Source organism: Eleutherodactylus coqui, chromosome 7 (genome assembly GCF_035609145.1).
Source record: "Eleutherodactylus coqui strain aEleCoq1 chromosome 7, aEleCoq1.hap1, whole genome shotgun sequence".
Classification (NCBI taxonomy): domain Eukaryota; kingdom Metazoa; phylum Chordata; class Amphibia; order Anura; family Eleutherodactylidae; genus Eleutherodactylus; species Eleutherodactylus coqui.
This window is the reverse complement of record NC_089843.1, coordinates 46,571,683-46,598,382: the sequence shown is the minus strand read 5'-3', so window position 1 is coordinate 46,598,382 and position 26,700 is coordinate 46,571,683. Positions and strand designations below refer to the sequence as shown.

The following is a 26,700-nucleotide window of genomic DNA, read 5'->3' as shown; positions in this document are numbered from 1 at the left end:
AGGAACCCAATGGGGATGGGGCATCTGTCAGTCAACAATACACAGTGGTCAATGGAAAAGCATATTAAAAGCATAAAGCTTAATTTGACACACATAATAATAATCATGTTTTGACCATTAAATAACCTCAGACGTGCTGTAGTGACCTTAATGCAAGTCACTAAAGTTGCATTATTATTGAATGGGGGCACTTTAACTGTGTGTGTTGTCACATACAGGAGGAGAGAGGAGAAGGGACAATACCTATCGATCCCGCCTCACGGACCAACTATTCTGAGTGCACTTGCTGCTATCAACCATCATGGCAGAGCCTTGATCAATCACTCTAGTGCGATTGCAAGCTTAAAGTCATTGAAAAACAGGCTAATATGTACCCAGCTTTCCCGGGCTCCTGCACGCCTGCGAAGCAAAACCTCAAATCCCGACCTGATCTGTTGTAATGGACTCCAGCACTCTACGATGACGTGCACAATACATATGCTGCCACCACCAGTTTGTTACAGGTAAACTGACACCCAGACTTATGAATTCTGAACATGATATTCAAAATTGTTTCATTTTTTAAAGCTGATGTATTCTAGAAAAAGTCTAGCAGTGCAGAATATATATGTACAAAAGATGTGCAAAAAAGGTTCTTACACGGGAGTATAACAAAATAACATATTAATACACACCAGGCAGTATTTAGCAAGAAACAGGAGAAATTAAAAGAAAGTTACCATTCTTTGTGTGGAGTCACATGGAGTTATAGGACAGTCTGCACGCATTGTGCACTCCAAGGGGCTGACGCTGAACATGAGTCCATATGCAATTTTTAAACCCTGGGCAAGGTAACTCCCATTTAACCCCTTAATGACGCAGCCCATTTTTCTTTTTCTATTTTCGTTTTGTTCTCCCCCTTCAAAAAAAATGTAACTCCTTTATTTATCCATCGACGTCGCTGTATGAGGGCTTGTTTTTTGCGGGACAAGTTGTAGTTTTCAATGGTGCTATTTAAAGTACCATATAATGCACTAAAAAACGTTAAAAAAAATTCTAAGTGGAGTAAAATGAAAAAAAAGCAAACGACATTTCGCCATCCTTCAGTGCGTCTTTTTTCTACGTCGCACAAGCTGCAACAAAAGCCACCTGATAACTTTATTCAATGGGTCGGTACTAGAGATGAGCGAACCTACTCGGCCACACCCCTTTTTCGCCCGAGCACCGCGATTTTCGAGTACTTCCGTACTCGGGCGAAAAGATTCGGGGGGCGCCGTGGGTGAGTGGGGGGTTGCAGCGGGGAGTGGGGGGGAGAGGGAGAGAGGGCTCCCCCCTGTTCCCCGCTGCTAACCCCAGCTCCGCTGTGCCTCCCCCCGCCCCCCGGCGCCCCCCAAATCTTTTCACCCGAGTACTGTAGTACTCGAAAATCGTGGCGCTCGATCGAGTAATTACTCCAAACGAGTAGGTTCGCTCATCTGTAGTCGGTACGATTGCTACGATAACAAACTTGTATAGGTTTTTTTTTTACTATACTACTCTTTTTTTTCAAAGACATTTAATTTTTTCAATTATTTTCTGCGGTCATTTTGTGTGTGCAATAACTTTTTTATTTTTCCGTTGACGTAGTTGAGCGAGGGTTCATTTTTTGCAGGATGTCCTGTAATTTCTGACAGTACCAATTTGGAATAAATACACCTTTTTGATCGCTTTTTATTGCGTTTTTTCTGGGAGACAGGGTGACTAAAAAAGTGCATTTCTGGTGTTCTGTATTTTATTTTTTTCAGACGACGTTCACTGTGCGGGAAAAATAATGCACTACTTTGATGGATCGGACTTTTACGGACATGGCAATACCAAATATGTATTTTTTTATGATTTAGATTTTTTAATAATAGATATATTCAAAAGGGGGGTGATTTAAACTTTCATAACTTTTTTTTTTTTTTACAATTAAAAAAACTTTATTGACTGTTTTTTTACTTTACTTTAAAGTCCCCCAGGGGGACTTTAACATGCGATGCTTTGATCGCTTCTGCAGTATGACGTAAAGCTAAAGCATTACATCATACTGCCATTTAACAGGCAGTCTATCAAGTCACCCCACAGGGATGGCTTGATAGGCAGTCTGGTAAGGCAGCCCTGGGGCCTTTCAGAAGGCCCCCGGCAGCCATGACACCTGCACGGCTCCCCCAATCTCACCGCGGGGGAGCCGTGCGGGACGCCCAAACATCCTTCGGGGAATTTAAATGCTGCTGTCAGAATTGACAGCGGCATTTAAATGGTTAATAGCTGCGTTCGGCCGATCGTGGCTATTACCTGGGGGTGTCAGCTGAAATAAACAGCTGACGCCCGCGCTGTATGAAGAGAGGTTGCCCCGCAACCCCTCTTCATAATACCCCGCCGCTCCATGACGTACCTATATGTTATGAAGCAGGAAGGGGTTAATGGTTTGGCTTACACCAGGGAGCATGGGCACTGCAATCCATATTTCCAATATAACTTTGTATGAGTGGGACCCACAATGAAAATATGACAGCGGAATTCCCTCTCATGATTTTACATGCAGTTTGAGCCCACACACGAATATGCTCAGATACATATTTTCTCAGATACACAGTTATGAGGTCTCTGAGCGTCGCACAAGAATGAAAGTACCTCTGTCAGATTTGTGGTGATGTGAGGTTTTGCAAAATATCCTTGTTGGCAGGCTGCGATGTATACATAAGTCATAATTTCCAACTCACCTTTTCCTCTTCGTTTGAGTGAATTTGGCTCCAAAACATATCAGGTCTGCCTGTGGCCAGTTGCAAAAAATGGGGCAGAGAAGTCACTGAGATGTAAAGGCCGTTCCTGTCCTTATCTCCTGTTGTAAATATTTCCTAACTCTGGTTTAGCATGGCTATTGTAGATTTCTGAAGCCTTTAAAGCTCCCATTCAGCACGCAGCTTTCCTAAATGCTGAAAATCATTTAACCCTTCCACCTACAAACTATACAGGAGTGTTGCAAAACCATGTGAGACTAAGGCCATACCTCACAAAGAGGAGATTAGAACATTGAATTCATTCAGCTTTATCAATACCTCTATATCACATCTCCCCTTATTAGATGGGTGACGGTGGTTGATCTCTACAGATCACTTCCAAAGCCCATCCCTTTTACCAAGTAAGGAGAATTGAAGGGACAAGGATGTCAGCTGAACTTTTCTAGTGTCCTGAACGGCAGCTGATTGATACTGGACAGCTGGGGGGACAATTTATCAATCTTTTTATATGACGTGTGACATGAAACTGGCCCTTACTATGTAGGGCCTACAGAAAGCACTAAAGAGGGGATACTATTACTGTTTGGGTAATTTCTACTAAGGCAATATGGATGGGGAGATTATACAGAAATTAGGAAAATGAAGCTAGATCCCTTGAAAAGGAGGAGTCAAATATCTCATTCTACAGGGAAAAGTTGTGACCAGGAAAAGATATCAGAGAGAATATATTTGGGTCTTTTCCCAGTTTTGGGTTTTATAGTTTACGGAAAACCACAACTTCACTAAACTGAGCAGCGGCCGTGCAGCGAATACTCTGCAGACTATGAGCACCTTCTGTGTACCGAACTGTAAAATGGTGCTGGCAACAAAATGCCTATGGTATGTATGACTGGGTCATGTGATGCAAGCATCCAATAAAAGTGTACTCAAGGCACCCTGCCTGCTAATTGGCTGCATGCTGACCGGCTTTAGCATCCATTATAGGAAAGTCGATTTTCGCACAGTTTTCACCAAAAATTGGGTTAGGCTGCTCTGATACGATTTTGTAAAAATGGGTTAAATATAATCGCCTTGCAGATCATGACGAACAACACTGCTTGTAAGTGTGTAATGGTGTAAGTGCAGTGAGATACAAGTGCCTATTTACAAAACCTTGGGTAAGTTAGAGAATAGTTCATCATCATGTAGATGCCATTTTCCTCGCTGTAAGAGACGCTCTGCTCATCTCTCTTGGCTGAGTGGAATTTGCACATTACGGCTGAGGTTGGATTTTTCTTGTTTAGGCTGTTGGTATCTTCTACATGCTGTAATTGCTGATTAGACCGGATGTCGGTACTGAAGTAAATTTCCCATTTCTATTTAGGGTCTATATAAATGTGGGGTCTATAAACTGGGGGGCTGTATGTTAGTGCATCTTATTTAGAGGGTCTGTTGTTTCCAATAGTCTGGTCTGTTTCAATTTTGGGGAATGCTGAAGGGTCTAATGAACAATTTGTAATTTAAATGCTGTTTGTTAGTGGCGTCCTTAATAAAGGAAAAATGTCCATCACATTCCCGATGTGTCGCTTTATGTTACCATTTTGGAATCTCTCTGATGTCCTTTCTCAAAAGTTGGCAAGTATGTTTGAAGAGCACTATAGAAGACATAGATGTGGATAAGAAGAGACGACACCACAGAAGACGTCTCATCTGAGCTCCTTCTCTATATTATAGAATATGATTCTTCTCTGCAAGTAAATGAGGAAGCAGGTTTTTGTACGGCTCTGTATCACTGTGATGCAAGCTATTTCTCTGCTGACAGTAATAAGTTGCTGCTTCGTCTTCTATGACTCCTGTGATTGTTAATAGGTAATCGGTTCCAGATCCGGATCCAGAGAACCGCTCTGGGACTCCTGGTTGTCGGGTGGTTGCGTATCTGATAAGAAGCTTTGGTGGTTGTCCTGGTTTCTGTTGGTACCAGTGTAAGCTGCCATATACACTAGAACTACATGTACATGAGATGATGGCGGTGTCTCCCGGGGACACAGCGGTATATTCTGGAGACACGGTCAGTACAATCTCTGCACAGGATCCTGAGGAGAAATAAGAGGAGACATGAATGTATTTCTATCATGGCTGTTATATGACATCTGTGCTGCTGGACTTTACACTGTGTCAGTAACTCTCACCATGAAGAGACATCAGTAAGACACCCAGCAGAAGCCCCTGAGAAGCCATCTTTATGTCTCTGGAGTGACAGCACCGACTATAGAGATGTCACCTGTACAATGTCTCCTATATAACAGCTGGAATCACTGGGGAACGGCCCCTGAGAGCAGATAGACAAATATCACATGCAAATCATCTTCTACTTCTCAGTATCACAGTTATTGTCTCTTTATGACAACTTCATTCATTGACTAGAAAATTCGATGCAGGATCTATACAAAGTATTTTGGTGCCGTATGCAGATAGCACAAATTGTGACCCCCACCACCATCCATGTTTGCATGCAAGCAAAATGTGTCCACTCTCATAGCTTCAAATTATAGTCAAATATATGTTCTACACAGTGATAGTGATTACAGTGCAGGTACCTTCAGCGATCACAGTGACGTCTCTTCTGATATGAGTTGTTCTTTTTATCTTTTCTTCTCTATCTGAAGACTTCTCCCCATCCAGCCACAACAAACAGAACCTGGCCACTGCCTCATAGGGTAAGAGAAATTGAAAATCAAGAAGCATCCAGAAAAATGATGGCTTCTATGAGTTTCAGACGCGCAGTCATGTAATCACTTGGGATGTCTGGGCATGTGAAATACGTAGGTTTGTCGTTTTTTTTTAGAATGTTTAGTGAATTTGAATTCTTCTAACTCTTCATTCACATGAGCATTAAGAACCTTCGTTCCTGAATTAACTTTATATCCTGGACAAAATAGTGCAGCATTATTTCATTCAGGAAAATGTCAGACAGCCGACGGAAACTGAATGGACCCCCTTAAATTCAATGGGTCTTTTTTGTTACATCATTGGAGAGATTTGTTTAGCCATTTTCCTGCTCCAATAATAGAGACAGCATAGCTTGTAGTCTGACTCCTCCCATAATGTGTCTATGAAACAGTTTGGTTGGGGTCAAGCAGAGGAGTGGCTCTGCCCAACAGAGAGGAAACAGGTTCCACCAGACCCAGATCCTACAGCATCAGCAGTGTCTCCAGGTTGACATAGCAGGGTGACAACAAGTCTCCATGCCCAGGATCAGGCCACACTGGTTCCAGTTGCAGCCTGGCAATGAATATGCCCAGGACATGGCAGGATCCTGCAGGTGGCGATCATATGTAACATACTTGCAGCAGGCCATGCTGTTGCATGTGAACTATTTAATACTAGAATAAAGCACTGACCAGAACTTAAATCCAGTTTACAGAGTTATAGAGCAGCAGAGATGCAGTCCTAAGATTTCGCTCATGACCCGAAGGTTGCATGTTCAATTCCCGCACGGTTCAGGTAGCTGTAATGGCCCAGAGCATCCATTCCTGGCCCCATCAATATATGTCATACATGTTATGTCTTGTGTAGATGCACAGTCCAAAATCTCTTGTCTTTTGTTATGTGTCTTGCACAGCTGCAGTACATGAGGAGTTAATGTCTGCATGAGACTGGGAGATGTCTGGAAAGTATCAATTTATGTCTTGTCACATGGTATGATTGAAATTATAAATATGAGTGATTTGGGTGTGGTACGAGGTCCATTTTCTTCTACAGTCAGGAGTGGAGTGCCAGCCACATGGGGGTACCTTCCACCTCTCATGTAGTGAATAGGATGATAGAGGCTTAAAGGTAATGCTGAAGACCTCAATGCCAGATAGAGAGAAAGAGAGAGAGAGAGAGAGAGAGAGAGAAAGAAAAGCCAAGATCACCGTGCAGAGGTACTGTACTTCAAAAGTGTCTGTGGAGTGACCTTACCCCTATCCTCCTCTGGAGAGTTCCCCTGCCAAGGGTGGTTCCTGTCAGATAACTTAGACTACGGGACTAGTTTGATCCCTCCCTTCCTCCTTACCTGCACCAGTGTATTCTTGAGTGTATCCTGTCAAAGTTACCAAGTAATGTTTTGTCAGGCCCTGAATGTTCCCAGGGACCTGAGGTACTTTAATGCTGTGTTGTCTGAATCTTCTTTATTACCGCTGAGGGTCTTACTGGTGGGTAAAGGAACAGTGGCGTCACGTGACAATCTTTTCATTTTATTGCCTGTTTATTGGCCATCCCTAGCTTGGGGTTGTCCGGGAGAGAGGTCTGGTGGTGTTGGGCTCCGAGGTTCCATGTTATCCCTCCTGGGAAGGTGTCTGGTGAGCGCCACTGTGACAAGTGACAGCCTCACCCTCCCAGCTCCTCCGTGTGGGCCTGATGTCCCGAGTGGACCCTCTGGGTCACCACATAGCCAAATCAAAGTTGACTCAGCCTTCCATCCTTCCAAGGTCTGTAAAATGAGTATGCTGCTTGGTGGTGGGGATAATAATAAATAAAATACCTGGAAGCACTGCGGAATAACTTGGCGCTATACAAATAAAAAGATTTATTTATTTATTTTTTATATTATAGTCTATCCGGTACCACAGTGGTTGTTGTCTTCAAATCAGTTCCAGATCTGGAAGGGCAGTGCGGCAAGGTAAGTCTCTGCCCATGGTTTCACAAAAAACTCTGCCTTCTGTGGACTTTTTCAATTCAGAAGAGCGATGCCCACAGGGCTGCAGGGAATGCCCCCTGCCTCTGCCCATGCAGCATAGCTTCCCTACACTAGCCCTCTTCCTGTTCCAATGCTAAGACTTCTACCACTGTCCCCAGGTATAACTGACTTATATAATATACTGTGTGTAATAACAGAAGCTATAAGAACAAGAAAAAAAACACAGTACCCCATTACATCCTATTCCAATATCCAAGGTACTTTAACTCCCCAGCAGTGCAACAATGAGGCAGACTCCTCCTGTACTGACTGGATGACCTTTCAGAACAGAAAGTAGAAAAGAAGATGGAGAATGCCAGCAGCACAATCACTTTAGCTGTCTCCAGCATGGGCAATAAAGATGCAGAGTCACAGCAGAACCCAATTCCAAGGTTCAAGGTACAAGCAATAAAGAAAGGACGAGATAGCATCCAGTAGTGCAAAAGACAATTATATCTTCCTTATTTCGTTCAGACGTACAATATGACAGCAATGCTTTGATACTTGTGAGTCTTTATTGCTTGGACCTTTCAAAACTGATCACATGATCATGACGTCATGAAAGGCCCTTTAGCCAACAAGAACTTTCTATCTCTGCTCCGTCCGCCTGCTATCAAAACAGCTGAATGCTGCTGCAGCCAGTCGACACACACATCACCTCTGGCAGCAGCAGCCAGCTATGTCATTGCACTGACATGGACGCTCTGTGTGCCGGTTGGCTCAGCTATAAGAGCTCTAATAAGGAAAGAACTCTTTTTATTATGGAATTCCTCCTGATCACTTTCTATGTCTCTGCTTGTTTAGTACATTCCTGGGAGGAGAATATATTAAGTGTATAATACATTATATATTACCCATCACACAACATATAAGGATGAAATTGCATATTAGATCGGCTCTTGGAATTAATGTATTGTAGATATTATCACAGAAATAGAAAAATGGATGAAAAACATCAAATATGCAGAAAAACTAATGATTTAGTAATTTTCTTGGCTGCATTTAGTTGTTTTTTCCCCATAAACTCATAAAGTTGTAATTTTACTTTCGCCTCTATTTCAGTAAATCTGCAGTATAACATCCAGACAACGGATTTCATTACATGTTTGATTTTGGTGGGGACTTGAATTAAAAAATATAATTTTTATTTTGAACTTTTTAAAAATGCACATATAGGGGCACAAATTTGTGACCCAGAAATTTAAGGTAAGTATAATACGATCTTGATCCAAAACATAAAGATAGCGGCGGATAATATGGTAAAACCGTAAGATTTGGTAAGGGTGAATGATGGACCATCACTTGTGGTCTTATTTATAGTGTCGCATGACGACCATGGATGGAGGTTGATTCAGAATTATAGTTCTTAGGCCCAAAAACAGAAAAGGTGCTAGAAGGTTATCTGTTAGATGAAGCAATTAAATGACAGAATTTCATTTAGGCCAACTGGTTGTGTGGTTCCGCACCGGAAAATCCAATTGGCCTCTTTACGAAGTAGCAGGCTGTCAGGGTTGCCGCCTCTACCATCCGATCTAATTGCTTCAATCCCTTGGAAAGCCAAGCATTCAGCATTTCCATTATGGTGTTCCCACACATGGGTTGCTACGGAGGTGATCTCTTTCCTCCCTATATTGCCAATATGACCCAGTATTCTCCGTCGCAGTTGTTGACGCGTTTTTCCGATATACTGTTTTTTACAGCTGCATGTGATCAAATATACTACATTGGTTGACAGGCAATTGATGAAATCACGTATTTCATACTGTTTGCCTGTAGCATTCGCGGTAAAGGAGTTGCCTTTCAGAATATATTTGCATGCCAGACATTTGGAACATTTAAAGGTCCCATTTGGGATTGAGCGTGTGAGCCAGTTCTTACAAGAGGTGGTTGGTTTCAGATGACTTTTCACCACGTGGTCGCGAATATTCCGGCCACGTCTATAGGTGATTTTAGGGAGATCGGAGATATGCTGTTTGATATCATCATCTTTCTGAAGAATTTCCCAATAGGACTTAAGGATGTTGAAGATTTCCTGGTGTCCAGTGTCGTAGGTGCCAATAATTCTAATTACGTTTTTGTTATCTGGTCGCTGTTTTGGGATAAGGAGAGAACTCCTGTTGCAAATGCGGGCATGTTGTTCAGCTGTGTTTAGAATTTCAATAGGGTATTTGCGTTGTCGAAACCTATTGTGGAGTTTGTCACATTCCTTGTTGAAGCAGTTGTCGTTGGAACAGTTGCGTCTTGCCCTTAGGAACTGGCCTTTAGGGATGCCTCGTCGTAGGGGGAAAGGGTGGTAACTGTCCCAGGCTAAGAGGCTATTGGTAGAGGTTTCTTTACGATATAAATCGCTCGTGAGTTTGCCATCTGCTTCAATTTTGATAATGATATCCAGAAATGTCATCGTATTCTCGTCTATTGCAGCTGTAAATCGTAAGTTTAGATTGTTATCATTGAGCCACATTACAAACTCTTCGAAAAGCCGTTTAGTGCCGGTCCACAGTATTAAGATGTCATCAATATATCTAATCCATGTGAGGATATGTGTGGACCATGGCATGTCGCTGGAAAAGACGATTTTCTCTTCCCACCAGCCCAGGAGCAAATTTGCGTAGGTGGGGGCACAAGAGGTCCCCATCGCGGTGCCCCTGAGCTGGTGGAAAAATTTCCGGTTGAAGAGGAAGTAGTTGTGTGTTAAGATGAAGCTCAATAGTTCCAATATGAACTCACTATGCTGTTGTAAATGTCGGCCTCTTTGAGTTAGGAAATGTGAGGTGGCTTTTAGTCCTATGTTATGCGGGATTGAGCTGTACAGGGCTTCAACGTCGAGGCTCGCTATCATTGTCTCCGGACCCACCACTATTCCCTCAATTTGACGCAGGACATCCATAGTGTCCTGCGCAAATGACGGAAGCGATGACACAAATGGTCTCAGGACCTTGTCTAGATACTTGCTGGCATTCTGTGTTAGGTTATCAATGCCAGAAACAATAGGGCGTCCTTTTAGGGGGTTCGTCCCCTTGTGTATCTTTGGCAAGGTGTAGAAGGTGGCCAGTCTAGGTGTGTCTACAGTCATGAATTTCAGCTCGCGTTCATTGATGAGTCTCGATTCTTTGGCGGTCATGAGAATTTGGTCTAATACTTGTTTGAATTTGTCTGTGGGGTCCTCCTCCAAAACAGCATATGTGGTTACATCATCAAGAATGTCGGTGCACATTTTGATGTAGCTGTCTCTGTCTAATATAATATAAATTTGTGCCCCTATATGTGCATTTTTAAAAAGTTCAAAATAAAAATTATATTTTTTAATTCAAGTCACCACTGTGAAAGGGCTACTCAAGTTAAATTTGGAGACTTTTTGCTCTGCCTACTCTGTGAAATATGTTTGATTTTGGTGTTCAAAAAGATTGTGAAAAACCGTCCATGTGTGATGGGGGATGGGAACAGTTCCCCTAGAGTAGTGGAATAAATGCTATAGTCACTGGGATGTAATTGTAGAGATCACGTAGGACGCTGCTGAGAATATAGAGAAATGTTATAAATACTAATGTTTAATAGCAGAAGAATGTGACAATTAATATACATTAATTAGAGACCACAAATATATGAATGTGGCTACATGTGTGCGTAAGCTTTATTCTTTTGGCAAGAAATGCTAATGTTATAAATGCTAGTGAGGAGAAGTGCCACGATGTAAGTAGTCTGATGTATGCAGTTTGTTATCAAAGCAACTCTGCCCTCATGTGTATGCATTATGTAACTACATGCTATGCCTTACAGTCACTCATCAACACCATAGAGTGGGCCAAGGAAAAGTAGCCCGGCACCACACTCTTACAAAAGCTGTCGTTCAGCCAGGACATGCATTCTAGTTCTTCTTCAATTAGTAGTTTGACAATGCAATGAATTAGTGTCTCTTCTTGGTAAAACATTGACTTGTCTATTCAAGGCTATGGAATATGTGAGCTACATGCGCCCCTTCTTCTTTGGCTGATAAATAAATTTAACCTTTCCCAACGTGCACCATATTTACACGGTGCATGTTGGGTGTCACTGGATTAAGCAGGGGCCAGGAGCCAAGCCTGCTCCTTATACAGCAGGTGTCGGCTGTCTCTGACAGTCAACACCCACCTGTAACAGCAACAATCCAAGAAAACTCTGATTGCAGCTGTTCACCCTTAAACTTCTGACAGTAGCAACAAAATACCCTATTCAGGATTGAAATATCCCAAACAGTCCCCCATGATGAGATTTCAGGATGCCTCTTGGAATTCTAAATGCCCCCAGGGCTGCCCTGAATGATTGCCTGTCTAAATGTGCCCTTGGCACCTCTTAATAGGATACCTGTCAAAATACCAGATGATGAAATAGAATGGTATGCAATATATTGCATGAGCAATCAAACAATTGCAAGTTAAAGTACTCTGTCATAGAATTCCTTTGTGGAACCACGGCTTACTCAATTAGGAATGTTTACACCCTTCCATATTAATTCTGAATTGATTATATGCGCATAAGAAGTTTTCACACTGACACAGGTTCAGCATGTATAGCTTCCTCAATTCTACTTTAATGTTGGGCCCATAGCCTCTTTTAAAGAGTTTAACATATGGGCAGGTCAAAAGATTACATAGATACAACGTATTGTTTAATTATTGGATAAGCATCTTGCAATTCTTCCATCCTCCGGTCATCTGTGATTGGCAATCAGGTGGTGGATTAGATGAGTGGGTTGTCTTGGCCCACGTGTGGTTCCTTCGATATGATTGGATGTTACATCATGAACTATAAATTGCACAAACCTCCCATGTTATTTGCATACGTTTCCAGTAAAATTGCTTGGGTAATTATTGTGGTAGCTGTTTCAGACTGCGGTTATCTATGCCTAAGTTATACTTCTCCTAAAGGCACGAACAGCTGGAAAAAAAAAAAAAAAATATATATATATATATATAGATTCGTTTCATGTTGGCTTCCCCATGTCAGCAGAGTTATGAAACAAATATTTTCATATGAGCGGAAGTACCTATTGCATAACTGTAAGAACATTATATTTGTAGCAAGACAGAAAACAAATATGTATACAGGATGTTAAATTGACAACTGTCTACTACCAAGGCCCACCGATCCATATAGATATATATATTGGGTTTCCACTACAGACCCCCCTTGAAACTATCTGTTTCACTAAACTCGCCCTGCTCCATCCCACCCCCACCGCTGACCCTAGACTCGCATTGTGTTGTACACTGGAGCTATTGCTGTCATGGGGGTATAGGATGGTTCGACATCATCGTATTCTGGATCCATGATGACGACATTTGCGCTGACAGTGGGCTTTTTGTTGAACAACGTAGTGAGACAGGTGGACCAGGAAGTCATCAGGGTCGGAATACACTGTATGCAACAACAAACAGAAATTAGGATGACTATAAAGGTGACAAATATAATTAATAACTTCCTTATCAGGATAAACTCTTGTGTAGAACGTTTTGAAAACTCAGTAGAGTGGCGGTCTTTCACAACTGTCGCCTAGGCTGCAAATGCCCCTCTGATACCTAGGTGTGGGTTCTAATTCAAAGGTTGTGGGTTCATGGACATGTGGAGGTCTAGGCTATCACCTGGGATCTCGAGGCATTAGGTTAGGAGAGGTGCGGCTTTTACTATTTTAGGTAAACACTGCAGAACTTGTGTAGACGCTACCTTGATTCATCGACAAGAGTGCAAAATCAGAACTATCTAATTACTGATCAATATGACTGAACCCCTGTCTCATTAGTAAGTGCATGATCGTATCTATCAGTCTGGAAGGAAAAAACTACAAGGTGATTATTTCCACTTCCCTTTTCCAGACGCGGCAAGGTAACAGGACCAGGGGCGTGGTAACACCGGCATGTTGCGTGGCATGAGCAGAGTGCACTGCAGATAAAATAAAGCAAAATCTTAGCGAAAACCTATCACAGTGTTCTAAATACACAATGTTTTAAAACTTATTCTTCCTATTCTGCTGTTAGGTATGTGCCTGACTGAGGAAACAGACTAAGGTTAGCTCTTTTTAGTTAGTGCGGTCAGCTTCTTAATGGCAACTGCGTCTTTACCTGCGGGTCACGTGTTGTCTGGAATGTAGGTACAAGTCAACCCTATCATCTTACAGACACTCCCTTTTTTTGGCTAAAATTGTACCTAGTGCCATTCTATTTTGAAAAGTCATAGTCGAGGTAGGTCCTATTGGTCAACTAGTCCCTATAAGGCATCTCTAGTATAACTTATAAATCGCTTTTAATTATAATAAACATAATTAATCTGGTCACCATTTTATTTACCATAATGATCAGGAAATTTTTTTAAAAACTCGTCAGGTACCGCCCTTGGCTGTCTTATGACGTCAACGTACATGTGTAGGTCAAAACTATCACCAGGAGCCTCTCTTCTCACTCTAATGTGCTGTTACAATACTAGTAGTATGCACAGGTACGCACGGATTGGGACTCCCTGATCTTCACCCACACCAATGTCCCTCCTGGAGATAGTCCTGATGGTGAACACGTTCAGGCCGCCTACCCTGACCCTACACTACCTAGTGACAAGACTAGAAGGAGCCGTCGTACCTATGCAGAAAACAAGGGTAGACCAACATGACAGGATAACTACAGAACGCAGCAGAGTTGGATCAAGATAGAGTAACTATGGGGGGGTAACCTCATTATCTTCAATGCTGTCTGACAGGATGTGGAGGAGCATAAGGGCTTTACTAAGGCACACTCCCCTGTCCAATTACTTTCCAGACATGATGTCACATTATTTCACCTATGCAGTGTGTACCTTCGTTTACCTCATTCACTTCCGGTACCCTGTATCTGCAGATTACCTCATTCATGAGCTTCTGTGTGGTTATCTGCTCATTTACCTTAGTATTAGGGTGGGCCTCCAACCTGAAAAAGACTCGAGCAACATCAAGCACATATTCATACTCCCCAACAGGTGTGAGCTGAATGTGGTCAAATTGGCAATCTCTGAAATGGGTAGAGTGGTCAAGGCAAGTGTTATATGGCCACCTTACTTCTGTCCGGACTCGCATATGGCAAAGATCATGCTAACTGGACAAATGATGCAGCAGCTACAGAGAACCTAGGTGTCACCCATTCTTGTTCAGTGTCGACGTCATCGCTGCTTTTGATTCTGTGTACCAGTTGGGCCATCATGGGGGACAGGGACCTCTGTAGGCAAGTTCTGTTGATTGTTCGCCATACGCTGTCCTGTTCTGTTGCTCCCGTCTTTTAGCCCATTTGCTTTCCTTCCTCGTTGACTTGTAACTGTAAAGTCCTTGACATATCAAAGTCCAAAGTTTTTATCAAAGTCCAAAGTTTTTATCAAAGTCCAAAGTTTTTGTCACTGACTCATGCTGTCAGTATCTATTCTTCTTTCTTCCACGGCTTGAAGGCCGCTGCCTTTGCTGTGTTGTCGGCGAGGGTGTCACCTCTCGCTTCTCCATTGTAGAAATCGGTGTGAATTCTCCATTGCCAGGTAGTAGTAGTAGGGTTTCCATGAGACTCTGCACCGCTGCACCATTCTTAATTGGCTGTCCTACTGAGATAACAAGCTGTCTGGCCTTCCATATTGGGCCATAATCATGAGCTATGCCAAATGCATTCCAGGAGTCAGTGTAAAGAGTTGCCGTCTTACCTTCTACCACTCCACATGCCTCAGTGAGGGCCTCCGATTCCGCTACTTGCCCTGAGACATGCGGAGGCAGAGCTTCTGCGTTTAGGACATCTTGTTGTGTGACCTCTGCACATCTGGTTCGGAGTCATCAATCCTCACCCTGATACCATCTACAAAAGAAAACTCAAAATATGCATTATTAACAGTGTGTACATCACTACAATAATGTCAGAATCTTGTTGCACAGAATTTTAAACAATTTTAAAAAATAGCTGATATGCCATACTCAGATCACCTATGCCTCACCTCCCCCGTTTGAACCGGAATACCTGATTAAAAGAAGAGTAGCCGGGTTCAAGGTATTACAACATTGGGAAGAAATATTGGGGGAGGCATGGAAAGAGCACATTGTAGCCGGATCTAATAGGCCAGAGATAAGTGCTTGGGTTGCACTTGCATAAGTATGTTCTGCATGTCATTTGGGGTGTGGACCATAAGGGCGTAGTCCAATACCAACTTAGAAGATTTGTCAGCCATTGCCTGTACTGCTGCCACCGCACAAACAGATGAGGGAGCTCCTCGAGTCACTGGATCCACCCTCATGGAGTAATATCTCAGTGGCCTTGGTTGTCCTCTGTGCTTTTGTGTCAATACTGTCGTATGGGCGGCAGTATGAAACAAGGCCCAGAAAGGTGCGGAATTTGGCAACGCGTGTATGTACAGGTATGGCCTGGCCAGGAGAGCAACCTTTCTCGCAGAACTTGGTTAGTCTTTGGATGCCTCCAGGCCTTCTACAAGGGAAATTAACAGTGAAATTGTGGCCGGTCGGCAGTTTTTCCAAAGCATCAGCACACAGCACCTAACATGCGTGGCTGACCCTTCACCCCTTTTTTTTTTTTTTTTTCCCACCTAGGGGGATACTGTTTGACCCAAGGGGTGTGTATCTGGGTCTCGTATATATTATCATGGTGGGTATATTCAATTTCCCTATGCCTGTCTGGTGGGTGTCAGGAACTGTGGAAAACTGAGTTTGAGACAGGAGAAAAGAAACAAAACTTTTTCTTCCTGGCTAGCTATGATTCTTACCCCCTCCTTGGATAAGAGACGTGTTCTTGCGTCATCTAGCTCCACCCCTCTGAATTAGGCTGTATACCTACTTCCTTATTTCCTCATTCAACGTTGGCAGTCCTCGGTTATACATCACAACCCAATAAAGATAAAGTCTTATGCATCACACAATTTACATTTTACAAATTACGGGTCAATCTGCCCCGTTCCTCCTGTGGATACCTGGCCTTATCGTTACCTGCTTGTTACCCGTTCTTCGGCTTCTCTGCAGCAACTTACTTCCTTTACACCTTACTCCCTGTACTTTATTTTAACGTTTATTAAATTTAACTATTCAAACCAGTTTAAACTATCTAAATTTAACTTCCTTAGGACTGCAGCATAAGTAACTTCCTCTTTTCAGAATCTCTCGCTCCCGTGACAGCCCCTCCCTTCTCTTAAACAAACAGAAACACCAGGATTATAAGTGAGAACGTAGCTAATTTTTACTTTTACAACAGTTTTTGTCCCAGACTTCCGGCGACCGGGCAGATGCAGTCTTAGATGCCGGGCATCTCCATCTGATTGGTAATGTACTGCAATTCTCCCTATTTACTAAACTGTTATACAACTCAACTGTTATATCGAACGCTGGCGTCCTTGGCATGTGTTGATACAGACGCCATTTCAGCCCACCTTCTCTTCCTCTTACTGACATTATGTTGTAAATTTTCACAGCGGTGACCACCTATGTGGTTACAATTGGCATTATCAGCACCAGTTGGGGACTTGGCAAACATAGATGTATTTTCTTGTGGGCATGGTGGGCTACGCCGTATGTTACAGTTTGTATTCTTAAGAGCCCCCTCAGGATGTGAGTGGCATATAACTTTTTACATTTGTGTGACGGGCGTATAACAAAGATTAGATTACATAACAAAACATACGAACAGTAGTTATTGTCACAGCACATGAATTGCTCCACTTCTATTCAGAGTTACAGCACTTCCTCTTTTTAAATGAAGTTACCAGCCTTTTTTTTTCCCTCTAAACAATTATACTTTCACTTACGGGCACAAGCCTATACTTCTATGCTATTATTAACGTTTAACAATTCAAAGGCAACACAGTTTAGTAGTCTGCCTTACTAGAAGGGATCCAATAATGAACATCTAACCTATAAAGTCCAAACCCATAGTGCGCCGCTGTGTACGGTGCATTATCTTGGCTATAACCCAGCCAATGCGTTCTCATTACTAACAATCCCTTCTTACAGTTGAGCAGGACTGATATGACAGACACACAAACTATTTCTATATAACAACTCAGCAGGATTAGCTCTACACAACAGACAAGCACACTAACTTTATATAAAAGACAGGTAGGACACACAAAAAGATTGCTTGATTAATCAATGATAACTTGACTCTCCACCCCTTCCACACTTTTCTGGAGGGTGTAAGAATTGACCTTGGTCCAATGTTTGTTGCCTTTCAATTTCAGTCATGGCTGCCAGATTCATGATTATAGAAGTCTCCTCAGACGCAGGACACAGTATGCCCCGCCCTAGAGTCTCTAGCCTTTCTGTCGCTACACAGTTTAGTAATCTACCCTCAAACAGAGGGATCTACTCATGAACCTTCAAACGATGAACAAATATTTGTAGACACACACAAATAGACAGAGCACCAGTACGGCTGGTTTTAGTCTTACTGCCCCTCGGGATCCGGTCTGGCAGTTCCCTTTCTCCCAAAGCCTTTTACCAGACTTTACCGAAGTAGCGATACCTGTCCAGACGTTTGACCGCTCCCTGACTCTTAGGTTTTGTAATCAAACCGGACCAGAGCAGGAACACCTTAGTCAAACTACCCTGACAGGTCCCTTACTTTTAGGTTTTGTAACCAAACCTGACCCAAGTAATAGGGACGCCTGTGCAGAGTCATTCCCCCCCCCTTAGGGCAGCTTATTGACCTTGCCACTCGACCAGTACTCTCAAGACAACAGGCATGTAAACATTCCTTTTATATCTTATGACAGGTTCTTATCACGTGATCGAGACTTAAAGAAATACCTGTCGTGCGGTTCCAAATCTATCGGCCTGGCACGGCACATAGGCAAGCCTGGAGTTAGCCACACAGGTATAGATAATTAATTTATCTTACCGTGTTCTCATGATTTGGTGGGCCCGCTAAGTCCAAGGTTGTCTATGTCCGTGCCTTGTGTCCGAGCTCTTTGGAGCCTATCGATCACGAACCATCTGGGGTGCCACTGTTGTAGAATTCCTTTGTGGAACCACGGCTTACTCAATTAGGAATGTTTACACCCTTCCATATTAATTCTGAATTGATTATATGCGCATAAGAAGTTTTCACACTGACACAGGTTCAGCATGTATAGCTTCCTCAATTCTACTTTAATGTTGGGCCCATAGCCTCTTTTAAAGAGTTTAACATATGGGCAGGTCAAAAGATTACATAGATACAACGTATTGTTTAATTATTGGATAAGCATCTTGCAATTCTTCCATCCTCCGGTCATCTGTGATTGGCAATCAGGTGGTGGATTAGATGAGTGGGTTGTCTTGGCCCACGTGTGGTTCCTTCGATATGATTGGATGTTACATCATGAACTATAAATTGCACAAACCTCCCATGTTATTTGCATACGTTTCCAGTAAAATTGCTTGGGTAATTATTGTGGTAGCTGTTTCAGACTGCGGTTATCTATGCCTAAGTTATACTTCTCCTAAAGGCACGAACAGCTGGAAAAAAAAAAAAAATATATATATATATATATATATATATATAGATTCGTTTCATGTTGGCTTCCCCATGTCAGCAGAGTTATAAAACAGATATTTTTATATGAGCGGAAGTACCTATTGCATAACTGTAAGAACATTATATTTGTAGCAAGACAGAAAACAAATATGTATACAGGATGTTAAATTGACAACTGTCTACTGCCAAGGCCTACCGATCCATATAGATATATATATATATTGGGTTTCCACTACAACTCTATGGGGAGTAAAATTGCGCAAAATAAGGATTTTTTTAAAAAAAAATTATTATAGCAAACAATAAAAAAATAAAAAAATATGGGTAGCACTGCATCCATAAAAGTCTGTCAGAATACAGTATAAGGGCTCAGTCACACGGGTGCTTCGTGTTCCTGCACGAAGAAGACGGCCGCACTGCAGGTGCAGATGACTCTCCGCACCGTCGGAAGAAAGAACACATGGCCAGCGATGGAGCTGAAGGAATTAGTGCTTGCATTTTCTGCTAACTGCAATTCTGTTGAAGTTAATGCTAATTGGAAAATCTGCAAATTGTGAACTGTTGTTTAATCTTTCAAGCACTGAGTAAATTGTATACATTCAGTTTACTTTAGCAAATCTTCTCCAGACTCTTTATTTGATCGCTACCAGAATGCTTCACTTAAAGATACTGGCGTCACGTGAACATTTAAATGACAGCTTTGTGTCCAGTCAGATTAGGCTGCATCTTGCTATTCCAGGGAGGGATGGCAGAGCCACTGTTGACAACCAGCTTATTCCCCACTGTCTCCCCACAAAGGTCTGTGCTATCTTGAAAAAGAAGACATGCAACTATAGCTCACCAATGTAATTGTGAATCCTACTAAAAGACCAATCTCCAAACTTTTCCTGGATTCCTTGTGGGGGAAATTTGCCCAGAAACCTGACCCTCCATGTCCAAGCATTGTGACTAACCCTTACAAGCTTTTTGAGTATGTGTCTCTTCCCTACTACAAGATTTCAGGGTTGAATTTATTGATGATGAAACAGCCAATATCACCTGGAAATACACAAAGAAAAAATCACAAGATCAACAGAAACACAAACCTCTTAATGGCTTGTTTTAAAACAGCTTACACCAGACTTGGTCCCAGACTAGAGTTGTACCCTCTTCTGGACTGACTGCCGGAGAGGTGTCTTTATCACAACACAGATGATCTCATGGAGAGAGCAAGCTGAAACTGCGAAATAGAAAAAGCATTTACCAAGTATGTGCATCACAGAAATCTCAGTATTTTCTATCTGGTCCAGAACATATTTTGTCAGGGTAAAAAAAGGAGAACAATAAATGTTACCGCCAAGTGCATGGTCCTTTTTAACAACCCCCACAAAAATTGCAAATTGTTATCTGTTAGTGGATTTAAGATGCAAAACGCAGAAGGAACTCCGCTTGAGAACAGGTTTGTTTTCACCAGCTTTACCCACTGTGTATATTCAGAAGAAGAACCCCTCTAAACAGTGAGTTTGTAATTTTGCAGCTTATTTTATTCACTACACATTGTGGTGCAAGACGTCTGGGAGAATATACCGCAATTAGGCTCTCTTAAAAAGGTTGGTGAAAGTAAAACCCGACGTCAGACAGTCTATTTGTGAGCAATGATTTAATTATTGTCATAGCGGAGATTGCTTTAAATATTTTAAGAGGTCGAATACCCCAAAAAGGGCATCGAAGAAACATACTAAAAAGTGGCAACGCCTATAAGAAGTTTGGGTGATAAGACTCTGACCGTAAAAAAAGAAGAAAAAGCTAATGTATAGGTTCGCTCTTGGGCTTTGCAATACCGATAATAACTAGACTGCTTGCCAACCGATAATGGAGCATGTGGAGAAAATGTTCTTGGTCCCTAAACACTAGCTTAACAAGTTAAAACAAGCCGTTACAACGTCCCCTAATATACGTCAGGCTGCTATTCATCGCCTTGATGACGAGATAAGCACTGTTTTACAACGTAGTGACCTACCAGGTGATGTGAAAATTAAAAAATACACTGATGTGCTACAAAGATAATTGGTTTATGATAAAAAGGCCACAAAAGAGCTAGCAACTTTAACCCTTTCCAATCCACTGTCTGACCTCTGAAGACATTATGATTTAAGGCAGTACGGCTCCGATGTTGGAAGACATCAGTCAGGGTTCTATTACTGTATATTGCCAGCCTCTCTGCTGTCAGAGCCTATCCAATATGTCACCTCATGCAGTATTGGCTTTAGCCAGCAGATAGCGCCGTTGTATAACAGCAGTAAAAGAGTAAGCCCCCTAGGAAAACCAGAATACAAATTGGATTGGAAAGGGTTAAACTTTGTAAGTCCGAGTGAGACTGTTCATCAACAAATGTCACATACCAAAACTGATAATAGAAATACTGTTCACGAAATTAAAAAAAAAAAGGTGCAGAACTTTTGCTAAATAGGTTGTCGCAGAATGGTGATATTACATCCTGGAACATTAAGGATGAATTCATATACAAAGGGAACACCATCCAAGGCTCCAACATATTGGACTTGATCCATCATGCTACACAGAGCCATAGCGCTACCAAGAAAATTCTGCCTCTAGGTTGGTACACTTTGAAGCGATCAGTGGCCAAGATTAATATACCTTCTATGGTCATTGGCAACCACAGCACTAGAGAAATTCTCCAGACTCTAAAAATGGACTGGAACATCAGTTCTGTACATAATAGCCTGCAGGCCAAAAAATGTCATTTTTCTTGCACACCTCCAGAAGTAACATAGGCCAGCTTGCTGCCTAAAAAGAGGACTCTACGATCCTTTAAACTGTGTGAAGAAATTTGTAAATTATTGCAAAAATGTAACTACATCTGTGTTATAGCCATTGTATATTCATATGCACATTCATTGTATTCATACGTGCATTCAATAAAGCTTAAAACTTTGCATCAGGCTGCTGTGTGATCCCTATACTATGTTCTTGTGAAACAAAAAGGTGGGTGCTGGATAGACCGGGTCATGAAGGTACATAACTTCCTGACAATCTGATAAAGGCTGGGGATACCTTTTACAAGGTCTCAGAGGTGTATAATTCCAGACTTTTGGCTGTAAATAGAACCTCATAATCATAATACACTCAGTGTTTAACCGCCTCTCACCACCGAGTGTATTACCATACATCATTGGGCTGTGATATCTGCTATAATATGCTAATTTGGAAGGGACTGAAGGGGTGGCATAATAACATATACTAATGTGGGGGGGGGGGGGCGGGGCAGTCTCCAGAAGAGGGATGGCTTTCACACTATCAGGTTCTAGGTCTGTGTGTCTTTTGTGTATGAGCGCAGCGTACGGTATGTAGACCAGCTGTAGCACTTAGAGCTGGATTTGTACAATTGTTATTACAGGTAGGATGTATGGATTCTTATAAGCACCACGTTTGGTACCGAGGCAATATGTTCTTTTGTGTTGTGTTTTATGATGTTATTTTGTGTTGTGGATGCAACTTGTTTGTTATTAAGGTCGTTCCTAGCCATCTAGTAATGTTCATATTGGATCCACAGTATATTTTATATAGTGTTAATAAAGTTTATATTTTAGCATATTCCTCTCTAAAGTTGTATATGGTGGTGGCTTAGTAGAGAGGCTTCCAATACTAGACCCTCTTATAGGTCATTGTTTAGGTTATAACTTTTTTGTTTAGTTTTTAGTGTAGAGATCCCCCTCTAGCAGGTACACAACGTGTGCAACAGTCTAATATGTCAAATGCAGAACGTGGAGGGATTTGTGATACCAGAAACAGAGAATATATTAGTGTTTTCCCAGCTTTGGGTTTTTTAGTTTACAGAAAACCACAACTAGACTAAACTGAGCAGCGGCCGAGCACTGAATACTCTGCAGACTGTCTCTCCACCCTGCAGAGCAGTTGTTCTATTGGCATATACACTGTCAGCAGCTGCAATATCCCCCACACTATAAAGCAACTTCTGTGTGCTGAGCTATAATGTAGGCATCCAGTAAAAGTATATTCAAGCCTGCTGATTGGCTGCACGCTGAACTGCTCCAGCATGGGTTATGGGAAAGTCAATTTTCCCGTGATTTTTGACAAAATTTTGGTCAGCCTGACCTAATCCGATTTTGTCTGATTTAATCAGTCTGCCAATCATGATGAGTGAAACTACTTGTGAGCGCATCATGGTGTAAGTGCAGCAAGACAAAAGTGTGTATTTTAACAAACCTGCAGCACCTGGAAGCTAGTTAGAGAATATTTCCTCATTTATTTACTGGAAAATGTTTAAAAATTTTGAAGTGTAGAGACCTTGTTACTGTTTTTTTCTGATCAGTTAAAGGGCTTTCCCAGGCAGCCCCCGTGTCAGCACAAGGATAGACAAGGGTCAGAGCCGAAGCTGCTGCTTCAGTGAGAGTTGTGCTTGCAATTACAAGCAGCGGCCACTACACAGAGGTCGGACCAGCAGCTTCAGCTCCAACCCCAGTATTTCCTGGATGAATTACTATATGCAAATCACTTTGGATATATTGACAATCTAATCCCAGTATGTAAATCTCCCTCCTGCCACACATACTCCCCTCTCTCTGGTCAAGTACTTCCCTCCACTCCCAGAGGCTGCAGGTAACATCCTGACACCCAACAGAGGGAGGCGCTGGAATGGGGGAGGAGAGTATCTGATTGTCTGGTCTGAGATAGTTTTACCTTCCTGCATACAGACCCCAGACTGTTTAGGGTCTATATAAATGTCTGATCTGAGGTCTGCATTTTAGAAGGTCTGTTGTATCCCATAGTTTAGGGACTCTGGTCTGGGGTCTGTTTAATTTTGGGGAGTGCTGAAAGGGTAATATGTACAATTAGTAATTCAAATGCTATATGTTGGGTTGTCCTCAATGAGAAAAAATGGCCATCACAAGCTCAATGTGTTCCTTCACAATAGTTGCAAATATGTTTTTAAGAACAATCCAGAAGATGCAGCAGTGCATGAGAAGAGATGAAACCACAGAAGACGTCTCATCTGAGCTCCTTCTCTGTAATACAGAATATGATTCTTCTCTGCCAGTAAATGAGGAAGGAGGTTTTTGTACGGCTCTGTATCACCGTGTTACCCGCTCCAACCCTGATAACAGTAATAATGTGCTATATCGTCTTTTGTCAATCCTGTAATTGTTAACTTGTAATTAGTTTCGGATCCGGATCCAGAGAACCGCTCTGGGACTCCTGGTTGTCGGTTGCTTGTACTTCTGATAAGAAGCTTTGGTGAATGTCCTGGTTTCTGTTGGTACCAGTGTAATCGGCTGGTGGATACACTAGAACTGCATGTACATGAGATGATGGCGGTATCTCCCGGGGACACAGCGGTATATTCTGGAGACACAGTCAGTACAATCTGTGCACAGGATCCTGGGGAGAAATAAGAGGAGACATGAATGTATTTCTATCATGGCTGTAATATGACATCTGTGCTGCTGGACTTTACACTGTGTCAGTAACTCTCACCATGAAGAGACATCAGTAAGACACCCAGCAGAAGCCCCTGAGAAGCCATCTTTATGTCTCTGGAGTGACAGCACAGACCTTAGAGATGTCACCTGTACAATGTCTCCTATATAACAGCTGGAATCACTGGGGAACGGCCCCTGAGAGCAGATACACAAATATCACATGCAAATCATCTTCTACTTCTCAGTATCACAGTTATTGTCTCTTTATGACAACTTCATTCAGTGAGCAGAAGATCAGATATAAGAGCTCTAATAAGGAGGGAACTCCTTCTATGGTGGGATTCCTCCTGATCACTTTCTATGTCCTCCTTGTTTAGTACATTCCTGGGAGGAGAATATATTTAGTGTATAATACATCCCACAATATTTATCACTAAACTGTATATAACAGCAGCTCTGTACAGTGAATTGAATGGATGCATTAACCCCTTAGTGACCAGGCTTTTTTGCTTTTTTCCATTTTTGTTTTTTCCTACTCCCTTTTAAAAAATTGTAGCTCCTTTATTTATCCATCGAAGTCACTGTTTGAGGGCTTGTTTTTTGCGGGACGAGTTGTATTTTTCAATGGCACTATTTATTGTACCATATAATGAACTGAAAAACTTTTTAAAAATTCTTAGCGGACAGAAATGGAAAAAAAAACGACATTCCACCATCTTTCGGTGCGTCCTGTTTCTATGACACACAAACTGCAACAAAAACGACCTGATATTTTTATTCTATGGGTCAGTTCGATTACTACGATACCAAACTTATATAGTATTGTTTTTTAAGATAATACATTTTTTTAAATTATTTTCTGCGGTCATTTTGTGCGTGCGATAACTTTTTAATTTTTCCGTCAACGTAGTTGAGCAAGGGCTCATTTTTTGCGGGATGTCCTGTAGTTTCCGATAGTATCAATTTGGAATACATACGACTTTTTGATCACTTTTTATTGCGTTTTTTCTGGGAGACAGGGTAACTAAAAAATGCATTTCTGGCGTCTTTTTTTTTTCGGACGACGTTCACCATGCAGAAAAAATAATGCACTACTTTGATAGATCGGACTTTTACAGACGCGGCGATATCAAATACATATTTTTATTTTATGATTTAGATTTTTAATAGATATGGCAAAAGGGAGGTGATTTAAACTTTTATAACTTTTTTTTTTTACAATTTAAAAAACTTTATTGATCTTTTTTTTTACTTTACTTTGAAGTCCCCCTGGGGGACTTTAACATGCAATGCTTTGATCGCTCCTGCAGTATGACGTAATGCTATAGCATTACGTCATACTGCTTTTTTACAGGCAGTCTATGAAGCCACCCTGTGTGGATGGCTTGATAGGCAGTCTGCTAAGGCAGCCCTTGGGCCATTCATTAGGCCCCCGGCTGCCATGACACCTGCACGGATCCCCCGATCTCACCGCGGGGGGGGGCGTGCGGGACGCCCAAACAGCGTTCGGGGGATTTAAATGCCGCTGTCAGAATTGACAGCGGCATTTAAAGGGTTAATAGCCGCGATCGGCTGAACGGCCGAGCGCGGCTATTGCCCGCGGGTGTCAGCTGTAATAAACAGCTGACGCCCGCGCTGTATGGAGGGAGATAGCGGCGCTACCTCCCTCCGTACACGTCCTGCAGCTGCAGGACGTAAAAACACCATGGCCCGGTCGTTAAGGGGTTAAGAATATCACAGAAACTAATAAAAAAAAAGATCCTGAAAAAAATAATCATTTAAAAGTTCCCAGCGCTGCACTTGTGTTAAAATTATAATTTTTTTTCCCACAGAAAACACCCAAAGTTGTAATTTCTTTCTTTTCTCAGGAAATGTACGATGTGACATCTGTATAATGGATTCTGATTACATGAGGATAGAAAAAGTTTCCCTGGAGTAGTGGGATACATTCTATAATCACTGGGATGTAATTGTAGAGATTATGTAGGACGCTGCGGAGAATCTAGAGAAATGTTATAAATACTAATGTTTACCTAGAAAGTGATATAAATACTAACACTTGTGAGACAAAAAGCCATAATGAGTAATGTGTAATATGTAAATCCCCCGTATAACAGGATAGATAGTGCACTCATATTCACTGCAGAACTCCTGGTGCTAATATTGTGTGATTACTGTATATTGTGTGACTGATGTGTATTTTGTGTCTGGTGATCTCGTCGCTCGACCCCCTGGTGACACTATGGAAGGTCTTACAACATTTATAAAACACAGTCTGACCGACAGAAAAACAACAAAGTTAGAGTTCTTGAAAAGGGGAGGACAAAAATAAC

At 42.0% G+C, this 26,700-nt stretch overlaps 1 gene segment (V, D, J or C); it reads right to left on the bottom strand.

The window, feature by feature from the left end:
* LOC136572418 (Ig kappa chain V-IV region S107B-like) overlaps positions 1 to 24,472 on the bottom strand; it is a 653,599-nt gene extending 629,127 nt beyond the window's left edge. Inside the window, 2 exon segments of the V gene segment in view lie at positions 24,033 to 24,326; positions 24,423 to 24,472. Coding sequence covers positions 24,033 to 24,326; positions 24,423 to 24,471 — 343 coding nt within the window.
* Between the last annotated feature and the right edge of the window lie 2,228 nt (positions 24,473 to 26,700).